The following is an 18453-nucleotide window of genomic DNA, read 5'->3' on the forward strand; positions in this document are numbered from 1 at the left end:
TGGAGGATGACTATAACCAGCGTTGCACCAGAGCGGGATGTGTAGTAATGACTGCCAATATGGAGGATGACTATCACCAGCATCGTACCAGAGCGGGATGTGTAGTAACAACAGCCACTGCAGCGGATGACTAGCACTAGCCTTGCACCAGAACCGGATGTGTAGTAATGACTGCCACTATGGAGGATGACTATCACCAACGTTGCACCAGAGCGGGATGTGTAATAACTACAGCCACTACGGAGGATGACTATCACCAGCTTCGCAGCACAGTGGGATGTGTAGTAACAACGGCCACTTTAGAGGATGACAATCGCCAGCGATGCACCAGAGCGGGATGTGTAATAATTACAGACAGGATGACTATCACTAGCCTCGCACCAGAACCAGATGTGTAATAATCACAGACACTGCAGAGGACGACTATCACTAGTATCGCACAGAGTGGGATGTGTAGTAACGACGGCCACTACAGAGGATGCCTATCATTAGCGTAGGACCAGAGCGGGATGTGCAGTAATGACAGCCACTATAGAGGATGACTATCGGTAGCATCGCACCAGAGCGGCATGTGGCTGCATTTTGTATCAGACCATGAGAGACAACCACAGATACGCTGCGGGATGATTTATTGGCAGTTCGATAAATAGAATTTGCCGCAGCACATATATAAAAATGAGTGATAAAAACATGACTGATCCCTGATAAGGACAGCCAGCCACTATTACATAAAAGCTTTATTTGGTAGATATAGGGAAACTGGATGATCTCTCCACGCGCCGAGCAGCCAATGGACACAGGTGTCAGATCCTCTCCACGTAATTACCTGGAAACAGACCTTCCCGGCCTCGAATTCTGCCCTGCCACCAGCCAGATGGATCTGCAGAAGAGAGGAAGCGGCCATAAGGATGGTATAAGTGCAACCAAGGCTGAAGTCACATAAAGGACCTGGACCAAGGCTGTAAAAAGCACCACTGAATGCCTATATCACCTCATTTTTACAAACCCCGTTAGCCACAATCACTGGAACCTGTGTATAAACTGGCCTGAGTCTGGACCTACATGTATGAATCTACAACAGTATGTCAGGAACAGATTAAAATCGCCAACCCTCACTGTGACTTACGCACCTTCTCTGACAATCTCCAGGACGTCCTCTGCATTGAAACTAAGCTCATCCGTGTCCTGCGCATCATAGGCATACAGCGCTCGACAGCGGGGTAGTTGAGGCTGGGGCTTGGGTTTTGGTGTTGGCTTAGCTCTCCCTCCACCAGGCACCGGTTTTATTTCTTTTGAAAGCCTTCGGAGCACTCTAGAAGGCAATACATGTGTTACACAAGATCTGTTTGGAGCCCACAGACTGAGCCACTCTCATCCGTGGGCTGTATGGCATTACCCATAATATTCCCCGGACACATTCTACTCTACCACAGTTTTCAGCTTCCAGAGGTTCTACTGAATGGACTTGTGTTAGAGTCCTGTGATGTAGATTATGTTGACAAAAGTATTAGACCCCCCCCACCCCCCCCCTCATCAATCCTGTGCTGTTGGGCAAAGGGGAGATGCAAATCAGATGTGCGAGCATAAGATATAAAAAAGGCGGATTATGCAAAAGCCTTCAGAGACCCCCAGATGTAGAGCCGACAACGGGGTCTGGCGGGGGGGAATGTCACCGGGTGTAGAACCAACAACGGGGTCTGGTGCTGGTGGTGGTGGGGTTGTCCGTGGATGTAGAGCCGACAATGGGCTCTGGCAGGGGCGAGGGATGTCAGCGTGTGTAGAGCCGACAACTAGGTCTGGCGGGGGGATGTCACCAGGTGTAGAGCCGACAACGGGGTTTGGCAGTGGGGTGTCACCAATCAATCAGTATGGACATCGCAGCTTTTGGACCTTCCAGAATCCACTGTTGGCTATGTTTTTGGGAAATGGAGACCATCCAGTGTGTGCGGGGCAGCCATGTTCAGGGAGACCTCGTAAAACTGACAGAACGTAGACTACGAAGCCTTGTACCAGCTGTGAAGGCATCACACACAGTCTGCCATCGCGCAGGAGGTCTCACAGGCCACTGGAACATCCGTAGGGAATGGCATGCGAAGCGGCGCCTGCGATGGTGCTTGGAGCGTCTGATTGTAAACAAAGGGAAGCAAGAGTTGTGGACAGATGAATTACAGAACACCATCTTCCGATCAGATTGCTGAAGTTTCGAGGAGGTTTTGTTATGGTGTGCAGGTGTGTCTACTGGGAAGGACTAAGGCCATTAGTCATAGTGAAAACCACCCTTAGCATCAATGGGTATAGAGCCACTCGGGATAATGTGGCAATACTTGGGTACAGCGTCATGTCTCTCCCGACTTTACTCTATGAACATACAGCACACAGGTTTGAGGAGCAGAATGTCTGCAAACTTCATTGGACAGCCCAAAGTCTGGATCTCAAGCCCATCGAGCATCTTTGGGACAAACTAGAATGTGGTATCACTAGCAGAAGCTCTCCTGGAGGAATGAAGGCAAATCCCTCCATACATCTATGGGAATTTGGTGGAAAGCGGCCGCTGATGGTGCCTGCAGTCACTGAGGCCAAAAGCGGTCCAACATTGTATTGATAAATGTGAATATAATCAAATTTCATCACCTTCTATTTGTGTCCCAACACTTCTGTCAACATTGCGTAAATTTGGTTTTGTCGCAAATTGGGGCAGCATCCCTATCTATATACTTCCCATGATGCCAGTTAGATTTACATCCTGTTCAGGGTGCAGACCATTGATCTGTTCTCTTCAGTCTTTTCCCACCTTCCTTCTCTTACTATTACTCATCTGTGACCCCTTCCACCATTCTCACCCGGCCACACCCTTGTCAGGGACGTTCATGAAGCCTAAGTCCATGTTTACAGGTGGTGCTTTGGCTCTAGGACTGGCCCCTTGTCTTGGTAAGCTGGGCTGCTCTACACTGCTCTGACGGGATGTGAATGACAATCTTTGTGTCAGCCGAGGACGGGCATTCCTGCTGCCTTTATTGGCTTGTGGCACTCCTAAGTACGAAACAGAATACAAAACGTCAAGGTACATTTATGTACAGAACGCGTCCATGACTGAAAAACATGCAGGACTATTCACTGTACACTGACCATGGCCTGCAGCTTTACCCCGACCATCAAGATACTGGCTTTTTCTGTTATCTCTCCGGGTGGGTCCTATAGAAGCCAGAGAGTCAAAAACACGTGCCTTCCAATATTTTCCGTGCTTGTTACTTCTACATTAATTGAGAATTTACTTACGAGAATTTGAGGGTAATCCTGTTCCGATGCTAACCACCAGGGCCTTTCCTGCTACCTTGAGAGATGCCACATCATTTGTTCCTACCTGGAACTGGATTTGTCGAGACCCAGCAGCCCCCCAAGGTGTCCACCCTTCTTTTTTCACCTTAAACTCCAGCCTAGGAGGTAAGGGAATCTTAATCTCACTTCATCTACAAGGATGAACAAAGAGAAGCTGCTAATTCTTCACTAAACCTCCACCACAACTTACTGGTTGCTGAATCCGAGTGGCAGCTTCCTCTGCGTACTCTCCTCATATCGCTTGTAAAGAAGACTGAGAAACTCTGTCTTAAAGACACTCTCCAGGAGGCTGTCATACTGCGCTTCATGAATTATGAGAAAGTCATCCTGCCGCGCACTGTGGAGAGAACACCACTTATGGTTATCACTAGCCAACGGAATACACATTTGTCAACCTGTCAAGCCAAGTTTGGGACTGAAGATGATAATCACCTTAAAGATACAGACTGAATATCCTTCAGCTCTATCTTCCTCTTCAGAACCTCTTTTATTTGACCCTTCTCTGGTCCTTGTTTCACTTTTTCTCGACCAATCAGATACAGGCATTTGGGAGTCAACACCAAGTCTCGCTTCAGTGTCTACATCAGAGCAATACTGTTAAGGACATCACTTGAATCTCCGTCCGAGCTTCAGTGAGGAATGTCCTGGTGTATACAGGTTGGGTTCCTTACCTTGAAACGTCGATCATACTTCACTACTGTGTCAGCAAAATCAATCCGTTCTCTGCGCCCTACAAACTGGCGCAACTCCGGCCGACCATCCATCCCAATGTAATCCCCCACAAAGTTCCTGTTGATGCTGTTCCTTCGCCTTTCCTTCTTGTTCAAGACAATAGTGGAAGCTGGTGATGGACAGATCAAATAAACTGTGGCTCTGAGATGGCTTATCACTACGGTCATTCCATCCAGATACTTACCTTCCTCTCTCATACGGATGTACTTGCGTACAGCTGTGTGCTTGCGCCAGGCTTTCTGAATAACACGCGCAAAGCTGTCGTATTTCCTCTCCCTCATTTCTTCCAACAAGAAAAGCTAAATAAACAAAGCAACGGTGAGGAACTTTATCACATACGGAGTCTGTAAATGAACTACCCTCCCATACATACAGATTCCGGGGCTTTGATGAACTACCCTCCCATACATACAGATTCCGGGGCTTTGATGAACTACCCTCCCATACATACAGATTCCGGGGCTTTGATGAACTACCCTCCCATACATACAGATTCCGGGGCTTTGATGAACACTTTGGTTTTGCCAAGCTGGTACTGATCAGAGTCCATGTTCACTGACTGCAGCAGATGGAGAACTCCTTTCTTCTCGTCTCCTCTCCATTCTGGCCATGTCTCTCGTGTCAGTATGGCATACCTTCAGATACGTACATTGGGTATAAATTCGCTGGTACTTGAGAATGCAGCACCTACTGTACATATGTGCATGCGACGTATTACTCTATACCGATTAAGAAACTTCTGGAAGACTCTACGATAAGCGTATCCCGCACGTCGTACACGGATGTTCTCTCGAAGACCTAAATATTCTACCTGATGTTTCACTCTGGATGAAAAAAAAAGTTAGACTCAGAGTCCGATATCTGTTATATAATGGGCCTCAGATTAACCCCTTATTCTGACTACCTGCTGTTCTCCCAGTCACGCGGTTTCTTAGTCTCGTTGGGCTTGATGCAGCGTATGTAGTGGGGGGTGCACTTCATCAAGGTTTGGACCAAGTCATTGGCTTGTTTCTTAGAGAAGAGAAAATATTAAAGTCACTGTAAAGTAGCGACCCAAGAGTGGTCTGAATAGAGAGCCCCAAGTAGTTAGTCAAGTTGGAGACAGCCGCGATGTAGTCATATAATAATGTCTGTATTATTGCCATAAGACCTAGATGGCTTTCTAGTTCTCTGCTGATCTGAAGTTTGGATCATAGACCAAACTTTAAACAGATCCCCCAAAAGAGAAACACTAAACGTCACACAGAGACCCCCAACTGAGTAACACAGAACCTTACAGAGAAACATGAAATGTTACATTGAGACTACAAATGCAGAACTTTACATACAGACTCCAGCAGAGAAACCAGGAGCCCCAGCCAAGTAGTGTCCCCCACCTAAAATGCAAGGCAGCAAGCTGTACATATAGCCCACCACAAAGACACGAATCGCTCACGGAAAGCTGGGGGCACTAATAATGATAGAAGGACCCACAGAGGTGGTGATTGATCACCTTGATCTTATTGCTGGCCGTGGTTGGACGTCCTTTCTTATCAGCATTGAGATTTTCTGAGAAGCGTTCTCTGATAAAAGGTCTGAAGAACAGAAGACATGATGGACAGCGTCAGAATAAATGTGCTGATAATGGCAACCACCGGACTGTGGGAATCGCCTCTACTCTCAAACCATGAGAGACTCCCGTCTGAGCTACGAAGCTGCTGGAGGTACCTAAGCCAAGCTGGTCTCATCCCCGCCGGTAACTCACATTTCGCTGCTTTGCATCAGTTCAATGAGGTCAGTGAATAAAACGTCTCTGTTCCGCTCACAGAATCCCTCAGCCGTGTACGAGACCTGGATGGGCACAATCACGCAATAATTAGCTTGCGTTGGGTATTCTCCCTTTACGTATCTAATTCCATTAGTTAGAAGAATGTCCGTCACTTCATTTTTTCATACCAAAAGATTCATTCCACTCAATGCAACCGACACCACCAGGGTCTACTGCTCCGTGGTATCTACCGGTCGTATGTGCCTTCTGTTACTCCATATAGGGCCGTTCCTCACCTTTCCTGCATAGTGATGGATGATAAATCCTTTATTCCAACTGTTGAAGTGCTCGTGGCTCCCAATGGCTGACTGGAGTTTCTGCAGAAGTGTCTGGTCGGCGCCTTCTCCCTTGGCGTGCATTGTAGCACAGACGTCGTCCAAGACGCTCATAATTCCTGGAGGGTTCTGTGAAAAGAATAAGACCACATGGATGATCCACACTGCCCCCCCCCCCCCCCCCCTCATTCCCAGGAGGTCTGCAAACTCACCACTTTATTCTCAATCAGGTCACACACAATCTTGTTGTTGAAATACTCAATAGGATTCCAGCGGATCCCCTCCTGCACATACTCCTCCTGGAAGAGAAGAGGAGCGATCAGCCGGTTCACTACCAGGGCGGATCCGCTGGGCCGCTACTAGCACGGATCGCCACCTCCCCGAACAGACGCCTCACCTGCTCCGCCTTCAGAGTCAGCTCAATGAAGATCTGCTGAAGCTTCTCATTCACAAAATTAATACAGAATTGTTCAAAGCCGTTCTTCTGTTAGAGAAAAGAAAGATGAAGCTGAAATAAACCAACAGACATCACAGCTGACGCCTCCCCTGCCCTATGTACACACGCAAGCTGCCCGCCAATAAATATAGAGCAACACTCTTCCCAAGTCATCCATATACAGAGGTGCGCCTCCACCCAGTCATCCGTATACAGAGGTGCTCCCCAGTCATTCATATACACAGGTGCCCCCCCAGTCATCCACATACACAGGTGCCCCCCCCCCCAGTCATCCACATACACAGGTGCCCCCCCCCCCAGTCATCCATATACACAGGTGCCCTCCCCCCAGTCATCCATATACACAGGTGCCCTCCCCAGTCATCCATATACACAGGTGCCCCGCCCCAGTCATCCATATACACAGGTGCCCCCCCCCCCAGTCATCCATATAAACAGGTGCCCCCCCCCCCAGTCATCCATATAAACAGGTGGCCGCCCCAGTCATCCATATACACAGGTGCCCACCCCAGTCATCCATATACACAGGTGCTTTCCCAGTCATCCATATACACAGGTGCCCCACCAGTCATCCATATACACAGGTGCCCTCCCCAGTCATCCATATACACAGGTGCCCCACCAGTCATCCATATACACAGGTGCCCTCCCCCCAGTCATCCATATACACAGGTGCCACACAAGTCATCCATATACACAGGTGCCCTCCCCCCCGTCATCCATATACACAGGTGCCCCCCCCCCCAGTCATCCATATACACAGGTGCCCCCCCCCCCCCAGTCATCCATATACGCAGGTGCCCTCCCCAGTCATCCATATACACAGGTGTCCCCCCCAGTCATCCATATACACAGGTGCCCCCCCCCCCCCCAGTCATCCATATACACAGGTGCCCGCCCCAGTCATCCATATAAACAGGTGGCCGCCCCAGTCATCCATATACACAGGTGCCCACCCCAGTCATCCATATACACAGGTGCCTTCCCAGTCATCCATATACACAGGTGCCCTCCTCAGTCATCCATATACACAGGCGCCCTTCTCAGTCATCCATATACACAGGCGCCCTCCCCAGTCATCCATATATACAGGTGCCCCTCCAGATATCCATATACACAGGTGCCCCCCTCCCCTAGTCATCCATATACACAGGTGCTTCCCTCCCCCAGTCATCCATATACACAGGTGCCCCCCTCCCCCAGTCATCCATTTACACAGGTGCCCCCCCCAGTCATCCATATATACAGGTGCCCCCCCGTGTCATCCATATACACAGGTGCCCCCCCAGTCATCCATATACACAGGTGCCCCCCCAGTCATCCATATACACAGGTGCCCCCCCACAGTCATCCATATACACAGGTGCTCCCCCCAGTCATCCATATACACAAGTGCCCCCCCCAGTCATCCATATACACAAGTGCCCCCCCCCCAGTCATCCATATACACAGGTGCCCCCTGCAGTCATTCATATACACAGGTGCTCGCCCTCCCTCAGTCATCCATATACACAGGTGCCCTCCTCAGTCATCCATATACACAGGCGCCCTTCTCAGTCATCCATATACACAGGTGCCCCCACAGATATCCATATACACAGGTGCCCCCCCCAGTCATCCATATACACAGGTGCCCTCACCCCAGTCATCCATATATACAGGTGCCCCCCCAGTCATCCATATACACAGGTGCCCCCCCCCCCCAGTCATCCATATACACAGGTGCCCCACCAGTCATCCATATACACAGGTGCCCTCCCTAGTCATCCATATACACAGGTGCCCTCCCTAGTCATCCATATACACAGGTGCCCCCCCCCCAGTCATCCATATACACAGGTGCCCCCCCCCCCCAGTCATCCATATACACAGGTGCCCTCCCCCAGTCATCCATATACACAGGTGCCCTCCCCAGTCATCCATATACACAGGTGCCCCCCCCCAGTCATCCATATACACAGGTGCCCCCCCCCCACTCATCCATATACACAGGTGCCCCCCCCAGTCATCCATATAAACAGGTGGCCGCCCCAGTCATCCATATACACAGGTGCCCACCCCAGTCATCCATATACACAGGTGCCCTCCTCAGTCATCCATATACACAGGCGCCCTTCTCAGTCATCCATATACACAGGCGCCCTCCCCAGTCATCCATATACACAGGTGCCCCTCCAGATATCCATATAGACAGGTGCCCCCCTCCCCTAGTCATCCATATACACAGGTGCTTCCCTCCCCCAGTCATCCATATACACAGGTGACCCCCCCCAGTCATCCATATACACAGGTGCCCCCCTCCCCCAGTCATCCATTTACACAGATGCCCCCCCCAGTCATCCATATATACAGGTGCCCCCCCAGTCATCCATATACACAGGTGCCCCCCCAGTCATCCATATACGCAGGTGCCCCCCCAGTCATCCATATACACAGGTGCCCCCCCCCCCAGTCATCCATATACACAGGTGCCCCCCCAGTCATCCATATACACAGGTGCCCCCCCAGTCATCCATATACACAAGTGCCCCCCCCAGTCATCCATATACACAAGTGCCCCCCCCCAGTCATCCATATACACAGGTGCCCCCTGCAGTCATCCATATACACAGGTGCTCGCCCTCCCTCAGTCATCCATATACACAGGTGCCCTCCTCAGTCATCCATATACACAGGCGCCCTTCTCAGTCATCCATATACACAGGTGCCCCCACAGATATCTATATACACAGGTGCCCCCCCCCAGTCATCCATATACACAGGTGCCCTCCCCCCAGTCATCCATATACACAGGTGCCCTCACCCCAGTCATCCATATACACAGGTGCCCCCCCCAGTCATCCATATACACAGGTGCCCCCCCCCACTCATCCATATACACAGGTGCCCCCCCCCCAGTCATCCATATAAACAGGTGTCCGCCCCAGTCATCCATATACACAGGTGCCCTCCTCAGTCATCCATATACACAGGCGCCCTTCTCAGTCATCCATATACACAGGCGCCCTCCCCAGTCATCCATATACACAGGTGCCCCTCCAGATATCCATATAGACAGGTGCCCCCCTCCCCTAGTCATCCATATACACAGGTGCTTCCCTCCCCAAGTCATCCATATACACAGGTGCCCCCCCCAGTCATCCATATACACAGGTGCCCCCCCCAGTCATCCATATACACAGGTGCCCCACCAGTCATCCATATACACAGGTGCCCCACCAGTCATCCATATACACAGGTGCCCTCCCTAGTCATCCATATACACAGGTGCCCCCCCCCAGTCATCCATATACACAGGTGCCCCCCCCAGTCATCCATATACACTGGTGCCCCCCCCCCAGTCATCCATATACACAGGTGCCCTCCCCCAGTCATCCATATACACAGGTGCCCTCCCCAGTCATCCATATACACAGGTGCCCCCCCCAGTCATCCATATACACAGGTGCCCCCCCCCACTCATCCATATACACAGGTGCCCCCCCCCCCCCCAGTCATCCATATAAACAGGTGTCCGCCCCAGTCATCCATATACACAGGTGCCCACCCCAGTCATCCATATACACAGGTGCCCTCCTCAGTCATCCATATACACAGGCGCCCTTCTCAGTCATCCATATACACAGGCGCCCTCCCCAGTCATCCATATACACAGGTGCCCCTCCAGATATCCATATAGACAGGTGCCCCCCTCCCCTAGTCATCCATATACACAGGTGCTTCCCTCCCCAAGTCATCCATATACACAGGTGCCCCCCCCAGTCATCCATATACACAGGTGCCCCCCTCCCCCAGTCATCCATTTACACAGGTGCCCCCCCAGTCATCCATATACACAGGTACCCCCCCAGTCATCCATATACACAGGTGCCCCCCCAGTCATCCATATACGCAGGTGCCCCCCCAGTCATCCATATACACAGGTGCCCCCTCAGTCATCCATATACACAGGTGCCCCCCCAGTCATCCATATACGCAAGTGCCCCCCCCAGTCATCCATATACACAGGTGCCCCCCCCCCAGTCATCCATATACACAGGTGCTCGCGCTCCCTCAGTCATCCATATACACAGGTGCCCTCCTCAGTCATCCATATACACAGGCGCCCTTCTCAGTCATCCATATACACAGGTGCCCCCCCAGTCATCCATATACACAGGTGTCCCCCCCCCAGTCATCCATATACACAGGTGCCCCCCCAGTCATCCATATACACAGTTGCCCCCCCAGTCATCCATATACACAGATGCCCCCCCGCAGTCATCTATGTACACAGGTGCCCCCACCCCTGTCATCCATATACACAGGTGCCCCGCCCCAGTCATCCATATACACAGGTGCCCCCGCCCCAGTCATCCATATACACAGGTGCCCTGCCCCAGTTATCCATATACACAGTTGCCCCCCCAGTCATCCATATACACAGGTGCCCCCCACCAGTCATCCATATACACAGGTGCCCTCCCCAGTCATCCATATACACAGATGCCCCCCCGCAGTCATCTATGTACACAGGTGCCCCGCCCCAGTCATCCATATACACAGGTGCCCCGCCCCAGTCATCCATATACACAGGTGCCCTCCCCAGTCATCCATATACAAAGGTGCCCTCCCCAGTCATCCATATACACAGGTGCCCCACCAGTCATCCATATACACAGGTGCCCTCCCCAGTCATCCATATACACAGGTGCCCCCCCCCCAGTCATCCATATACACAGATGCCCCCCCCCCCAGTCATCTATATACACAGGTGCCCCCACCCCTGTCATCCATATACACAGGTGCCCTCCCCAGTCATCCATATACACAGGTGCCCTCCCCTGTCATCCATATACACAGGTGCCCTCCCCAGTCATCCATATACACAGGTGCCCCACCAGTCATCCATATACACAGGTGCCCTCCCCAGTCATCCATATACACAGGTGCCCCCCCCCTAGTCATCCATATACACAGATGCCCCCCCCCTGTCATCTATATACACAGGTGCCCCCACCCCTGTCATCCATATACACAGGTGCCCTCCCCAGTCATCCATATACACAGATGCCAACCGCAGTCATCTATATACACAGGTGCCCCCACCCCTGTCATCCATATACACAGGTGCCCTCCCCAGTCATCCATATACACAGGTGCCCGCCCCAGTCATCCATATAAACAGGTGGCCGCCCCAGTCATCCATACACACAGGTGCCCCCCCCAGTCATCTATATACACAGGTGCCCCCCACCAGTCATCCATATACACAGGTGCCCTCCCCAGTCATCCATATACACAGGTGCCCTCCCCAGTCATCCATATACACAGATGCCCCCCCAGTCATCCATATACACAGGTGCCCTCCCCCAGTCATCCATATACACAGATGCCCCCCCGCAGTCATCTATATACACAGGTGCCCCCACCCCAGTCATCCATATACACAGGTGCCCCACCAGTCATCCATATACACAGGTGCCCTCCCCAGTCATCCATATACACAGGTGCCCCACCAGTCATCCATATACACAGGTGCCCTCCCCAGTCATCCATATACACAGATGCCCCCCCGCAGTCATCTATATACACAGGTGCCCCCACCCCTGTCATCCATATACACAGGTGCCCTCCCCAGTCATCCATATACACAGGTGCCCGCCCCAGTCATCCATATAAACAGGTGGCCGCCCCAGTCATCCATATACACAGGTGCCCACCCCAGTCATCCATATACACAGGTGCCCTCCTCAGTCATCCATATACACAGGCGCCCTTCTCAGTCATCCATATACACAGGCGCCCTCCCCAGTCATCCATATACACAGGTGCCCCTCCAGATGTCCATATACACAGGTCCCCCCCTCCCCTAGTCATCCATATACACAGGTGCTTCCCTCCCCCAGTCATCCATATACACAGGTGCCCCCCCCCCAGTCATCCATATACACAGGTGCCCCCCTCCCCCAGTCATCCATATATACAGGTGCCCCCCCAGTCATCCATATACACAGGTACCCCCCCCAGTCATCCATATACACAGGTGCCCCCCCAGTCATCCATATACACAGGTGCCCCCCCCAGTCATCCATATACACAGGTGCCCCCCCCCAGTCATCCATATACACAGGTGCCCCCCCCAATTATCCATATACACAAGTGCCCCCCCCCCCAGTCATCCATATACACAGGTGCCCCCCCAGTCATCCATATACACAGGTGCTCGCCCTCCCTCAGTCATCCATATACACAGGTGCCCTCCTCAGTCATCCATATACACAGGCGCCCTTCTTAGTCATCCATATACACAGGTGCCCCCACAGATATCCATATACACAGGTGCCCCCCCCAGTCATCCATATACACAGGTGCCCCCCCAGTCATCCATATACACAGGTGCCCCCCCAGTCATCCATATACACAGGTGTCCCCCCCCCCAGTCATCCATATACACAGGTGCCCCCCCAGTCATCCATATACACAGTTGCCCCCCCAGTCATCCATATACACAGGTGCCCCCCCCAGTCATCCATATACACAGGTGCCCCCCCAGTCATCCATATACACAGGTGCCCCCCCAGTCATCCATATACACAGTTGCCCCCCCAGTCATCCATATACACAGGTGCCCCCCCCAGTTAGCCATATACACAGTTGCCCCCCCAGTCATCTATATACACAGGTGCCCCCACCCCTGTCATCCATATACACAGGTGCCCTCCCCAGTAATCCATATACACAGGTGCCCCCCCAGTCATCCATATACACAGGTGCCCCCCCAGTCATCCATATACACAGGTGCCCCCCCAGTCATCCATATACACAAGTGCCCCCCCCAGTCATCCATATACACAGGTGCCCCCCCCCCAGTCATCCATATACACAGGTGCTCGCGCTCCCTCAGTCATCCATATACACAGGTGCCCTCCTCAGTCATCCATATACACAGGCGCCCTTCTCAGTCATCCATATACACAGGTGCCCCCCCAGTCATCCATATACACAGGTGTCCCCCCCCCAGTCATCCATATACACAGGTGCCCCCCCAGTCATCCATATACACAGTTGCCCCCCCAGTCATCCATATACACAGATGCCCCCCCGCAGTCATCTATGTACACAGGTGCCCCCACCCCTGTCATCCATATACACAGGTGCCCCGCCCCAGTCATCCATATACACAGGTGCCCCCGCCCCAGTCATCCATATACACAGGTGCCCTGCCCCAGTTATCCATATACACAGTTGCCCCCCCAGTCATCCATATACACAGGTGCCCCCCACCAGTCATCCATATACACAGGTGCCCTCCCCAGTCATCCATATACACAGATGCCCCCCCGCAGTCATCTATGTACACAGGTGCCCCGCCCCAGTCATCCATATACACAGGTGCCCTCCCCAGTCATCCAGATACAAAAGGTGCCCTCCCCAGTCATCCATATACACAGGTGCCCCACCAGTCATCCATATACACAGGTGCCCTCCCCAGTCATCCATATACACAGGTGCCCCCCCCCCCCCCCGGTCATCCATATACACAGATGCCCCCCCCCAGTCATCTATATACACAGGTGCCCCCACCCCTGTCATCCATATACACAGGTGCCCTCCCCAGTCATCCATATACACAGGTGCCCTCCCCAGTCATCCATATACACAGGTGCCCTCCCCAGTCATCCATATACACAGGTGCCCCACCAGTCATCCACATACACAGGTGCCCTCCCCAGTCATCCATATACACAGGTGCCCCCCCCTAGTCATCCATATACACAGATGCCCCCCCCCCTGTCATCTATATACACAGGTGCCCCCACCCCTGTCATCCATATACACAGGTGCCCTCCCCAGTCATCCATATACACAGATGCCCCCCGCAGTCATCTATATACACAGGTGCCCCCACCCCTGTCATCCATATACACAGGTGCCCCCACCCCTGTCATCCATATACACAGGTGCCCTCCCCAGTCATCCATATACACAGATGCCCCCCGCAGTCATCTATATACACAGGTGCCCCCACCCCAGTCATCCATATACACAGGTGCCCGCCCCAGTCATCCATATAAACAGGTGGCCGCCCCAGTCATCCATACACACAGGTGCCCCCCCCTGTCATCTATATACACAGGTGCCCCCCACCAGTCATCCATATACACAGGTGCCCTCCCCAGTCATCCATATACACAGATGCCCCCCCAGTCATCCATATACACAGGTGCCCTCCCCCAGTCATCCATATACACAGATGCCCCCCCGCAGTCATCTATATATACAGGTGCCCCCACCCCAGTCATCCATATACACAGGTGCCCTCCCCAGTCATCCATATACACAGGTGCCCCACCAGTCATCCATATACACAGGTGCCCTCCCCAGTCATCCATATACACAGGTGCCCTCCCCCAGTCATCCATATACACAGATGCCCCCCCGCAGTCATCTATATACACAGGTGCCCCCACCCCTGTCATCCATATACACAGGTGCCCTCCCCAGTCATCCATATACACAGGTGCCCGCCCCAGTCATCCATATAAACAGGTGGCCGCCCCAGTCATCCATATACACAGGTGCCCACCCCAGTCATCCATATACACAGGTGCCCTCCTCAGTCATCCATATACACAGGCGCCCTTCTCAGTCATCCATATACACAGGCGCCCTCCCCAGTCATCCATATACACAGGTGCCCCTCCAGATATCCATATACACAGGTCCCCCCCTCCCCTAGTCATCCATATACACAGGTGCTTCCCTCCCCCAGTCATCCATATACACAGGTGCCCCCCCCCAGTCATCCATATACACAGGTCCCCCCTCCCCCAGTCATCCATTTACACAGGTGCCCCCCCCCAGTCATCCATATATACAGGTACCCCCCCCAGTCATCCATATACACAGGTGCTCCCCCAGTCATCCATATACACAGGTGCCCCCCCCAGTCATCCATATACACAGGTGCCCCCCCCAGTCATCCATATACACAGGTGCCCCCCCCAATTATCCATATACACAAGTGCCCCCCCCCCCAGTCATCCATATACACAGGTGCCCCCCCAGTCATCCATATACACAGGTGCTCGCCCTCCCTCAGTCATCCATATACACAGGTGCCCTCCTCAGTCATCCATATACACAGGCGCCCTTCTTAGTCATCCATATACACAGGTGCCCCCACAGATATCCATATACACAGGTGCCCCCCCCAGTCATCCATATACACAGGTGCCCCCCCAGTCATCCATATACACAGGTGCCCCCCCAGTCATCCATTTACACAGGTGTCCCCCCCAGTCATCCATATACACAGGTGCCCCCCCAGTCATCCATATACACAGTTCCCCCCCCAGTCATCCATATACACAGGTGCCCCCCCCAGTCATCCATATACACAGGTGCCCCCCCAGTCATCCATATACACAGGTGCCCCCCCAGTCATCCATATACACAGTTGCCCCCCCAGTCATCCATATACACAGGTGCCCCCCCCAGTTAGCCATATACACAGGTGCCCCCCCCAGTCATCTATATACACAGGTGCCCCCACCCCTGTCATCCATATACACAGGTGCCCTCCCCAGTAATCCATATACACAGGTGCCCTCCCCAGTCATCCATATACACAGGTGCCCTCCCCAGTCATCCATATACACAGGTGCCCTCTCCAGTCATCCATATACACAGGTGCCCTCCCCAGTCATCCATATACACAGGTGCCCTCTCCAGTCATCCATATACACAGGTGCCCTCCCCAGTCATCCATATACACAGGTGCCCTCCCCAGTCATCCATATACACAGGTGCCCCCCCCCAGTCATCCATATACACAGGTGCCCCCTCCCCTGTCATCCATTTATACAGGTGCCCCCCCAGTCATCCATATACACCGATGCCCCCCAGTCATCCATATACACCGGTGCCCCCACCCCTGTCATCCATATACACAGGTGCCCCCCCCCCCCCCCCCCACAGTCATCCATATACGCAGGTGTCACCCACATACAACCACTCATGTCTGCTGTTTATGTGCCTGTGATACGACTCCATACAATGAGCCATTTCACGTGTGGAGCGGCTGGCGACCGGATGATATATCATTTCTCATCCTTCTTACCTGAAAGATCTCAAATCCATAAATATCTAGAACCCCGATATTGTATTCCTCGGTGTCTTTCCGCATTGCTTTATTAACAGCCTAGATGGGGCAGTAGATAATACATCGGTGACACAGCATATAAACAATACACTTCATACAACAGGTCAGCGTAGAATACATGGATGGTACAGCATACGTATAACAGGACCGCATATATTATATAAGTGGTCGAGGATAAAACCGGACAGAATATATTATATTGGTGTTCGATTATATAACAGGACAGCACATATTATATAGATGGTCGAGTGTATAATAGGACAGTATATATTATATGAGTGGTTGACTGTACAACAGGACCGCATATATTATAAAGGCGTTTGAGTGTATAGCAGGACCACATATTATATAGGTGGTCGAGTATATAACAGGACAGTATATATTATATAGATCAGTGGTGGCGAACCTATGGCACGCGTGCCAGAGGTGGCACTCAGAGCCTTCCCAGCTGGCACTCGCCGCCGTCAGGCGCTCACCACATTAGTAAATACTGGCAGGGGTGCCGCAGCTCCCCTGCTGGTATTCACTCAGCAACGCTGCTAGAGGCGCTGATCCCGGCGCACACTGTGATGTCAGTGTGCAGCCGGGATCCTCCTCCCCCCTCCTCTGACGTTTCCTACTTGGTTCCGCGAGAGCAGGGGAGGGGGGAGGGGAGGAGGTGTCCGGCAGCACGTCACAGTATGCTCCTGGGATCAGTGGCAGCAACAGCGCCAAGCAGAGGGGCCACTGTGGGATGCCACTATTACTACCGGGGACGCTGTAAAGTGTCACTATTACTACTGGGGACCACTGTGGGATGTCACTATTACGACTGGGGCCACGGTGCGGTGTCACTATTACCGATGGGGCCGTTGTGCGGGGTCCCTATAACCACTAAAGCCGCTCTGGGGGAGTCACTATTGGCGCTGGGGCTGCTCTGGGGGGGGGGTCACCCTTACTGCTGGGGCCGCTCTGGGGGGGGGGGGTCAATATCACTGCTGGGAAATGCTGCAGAATGTTCTCAGCGGAAATTTCCGTGGCAAATTCCACAGCATTTCCGCATCCAAAAGAAGTCAAAATCTGCACCCGGTCTACTTGGAAACAGCCTTGTCCTTTTAAGAACGACGGGGGTAAAAATCATACATCGTGATAACCCCCGCCTCCTGATGTGTTGGCACTTTACAATAAATAAGTGGGTTTTGAGTTGCATTTTGAGCACTCGGTCTCTAAAAGGTTTGCCATCACTGTTCTAGCTTAATCACCACTCCCCCTGCTGGAGAGTGCACATTCATGTAGTCTGGTGCACGCCCATTATTTGTTAAAAGAAGGTTAGGGGGTGCACTAGACTACATGGCAGGACCTGCAGATGTCATCCTTTGTATTAAAACTAGTGCTACAAAATTCTCAACATCTCCCATTTAACTACTTATGTAATACAGTGTTTTCCTAAAAATAAGACACTGTCTTATATTAATTTTTACCCCTAAAGAGGTGCTAGGTCTTATTTTTTCAGGGGGAGGGGAAGGAATTATAGTCAGCTGGTTCTCGGCTCCCCGATGCCTCGCAATGGTCTCAGGAGGCGCTGCAGCAAGCTGCAGTGTCTTCTGCGCTGACATATCAGTTTCTTTCTAGTAAACGGGGCTTTGAATTCCCCGCCTCCAGCAAAGCGAGTGCTGCGATTGGATCGAGCGCCAGCCCATCACAGCTGGCGCTCGATGAG

General features: G+C 52.3%; 1 protein-coding gene across 1 annotated transcript in view; it reads right to left on the bottom strand.

The window, feature by feature from the left end:
• Positions 1-612: 612 nt before the first annotated feature.
• The window catches only part of LOC136633324 (unconventional myosin-Ie-like), a 37849-nt gene continuing 20008 nt past the window's right edge, over positions 613-18453 (bottom strand). Inside the window, exons 11-28 of the mRNA XM_066608978.1 lie at positions 16713-16793; positions 6548-6634; positions 6363-6449; positions 6112-6279; positions 5813-5898; positions 5561-5642; positions 4973-5079; positions 4794-4892; positions 4559-4703; positions 4253-4367; positions 4008-4177; positions 3769-3914; positions 3527-3673; positions 3277-3434; positions 3127-3192; positions 2841-3030; positions 1131-1312; positions 613-880 (exon numbers count right to left, since the gene is read on the bottom strand). Of these exons, the coding sequence (XP_066465075.1) occupies positions 804-880; positions 1131-1312; positions 2841-3030; positions 3127-3192; positions 3277-3434; positions 3527-3673; positions 3769-3914; positions 4008-4177; positions 4253-4367; positions 4559-4703; positions 4794-4892; positions 4973-5079; positions 5561-5642; positions 5813-5898; positions 6112-6279; positions 6363-6449; positions 6548-6634; positions 16713-16793 (2193 nt within the window). The 3' untranslated portion in view covers positions 613-803. The remainder of the gene's footprint in view (positions 881-1130; positions 1313-2840; positions 3031-3126; positions 3193-3276; positions 3435-3526; positions 3674-3768; positions 3915-4007; positions 4178-4252; positions 4368-4558; positions 4704-4793; positions 4893-4972; positions 5080-5560; positions 5643-5812; positions 5899-6111; positions 6280-6362; positions 6450-6547; positions 6635-16712; positions 16794-18453) is intronic.

The sequence above is a fragment of the Eleutherodactylus coqui genome, chromosome 6, assembly GCF_035609145.1.
Source record: "Eleutherodactylus coqui strain aEleCoq1 chromosome 6, aEleCoq1.hap1, whole genome shotgun sequence".
Classification (NCBI taxonomy): domain Eukaryota; kingdom Metazoa; phylum Chordata; class Amphibia; order Anura; family Eleutherodactylidae; genus Eleutherodactylus; species Eleutherodactylus coqui.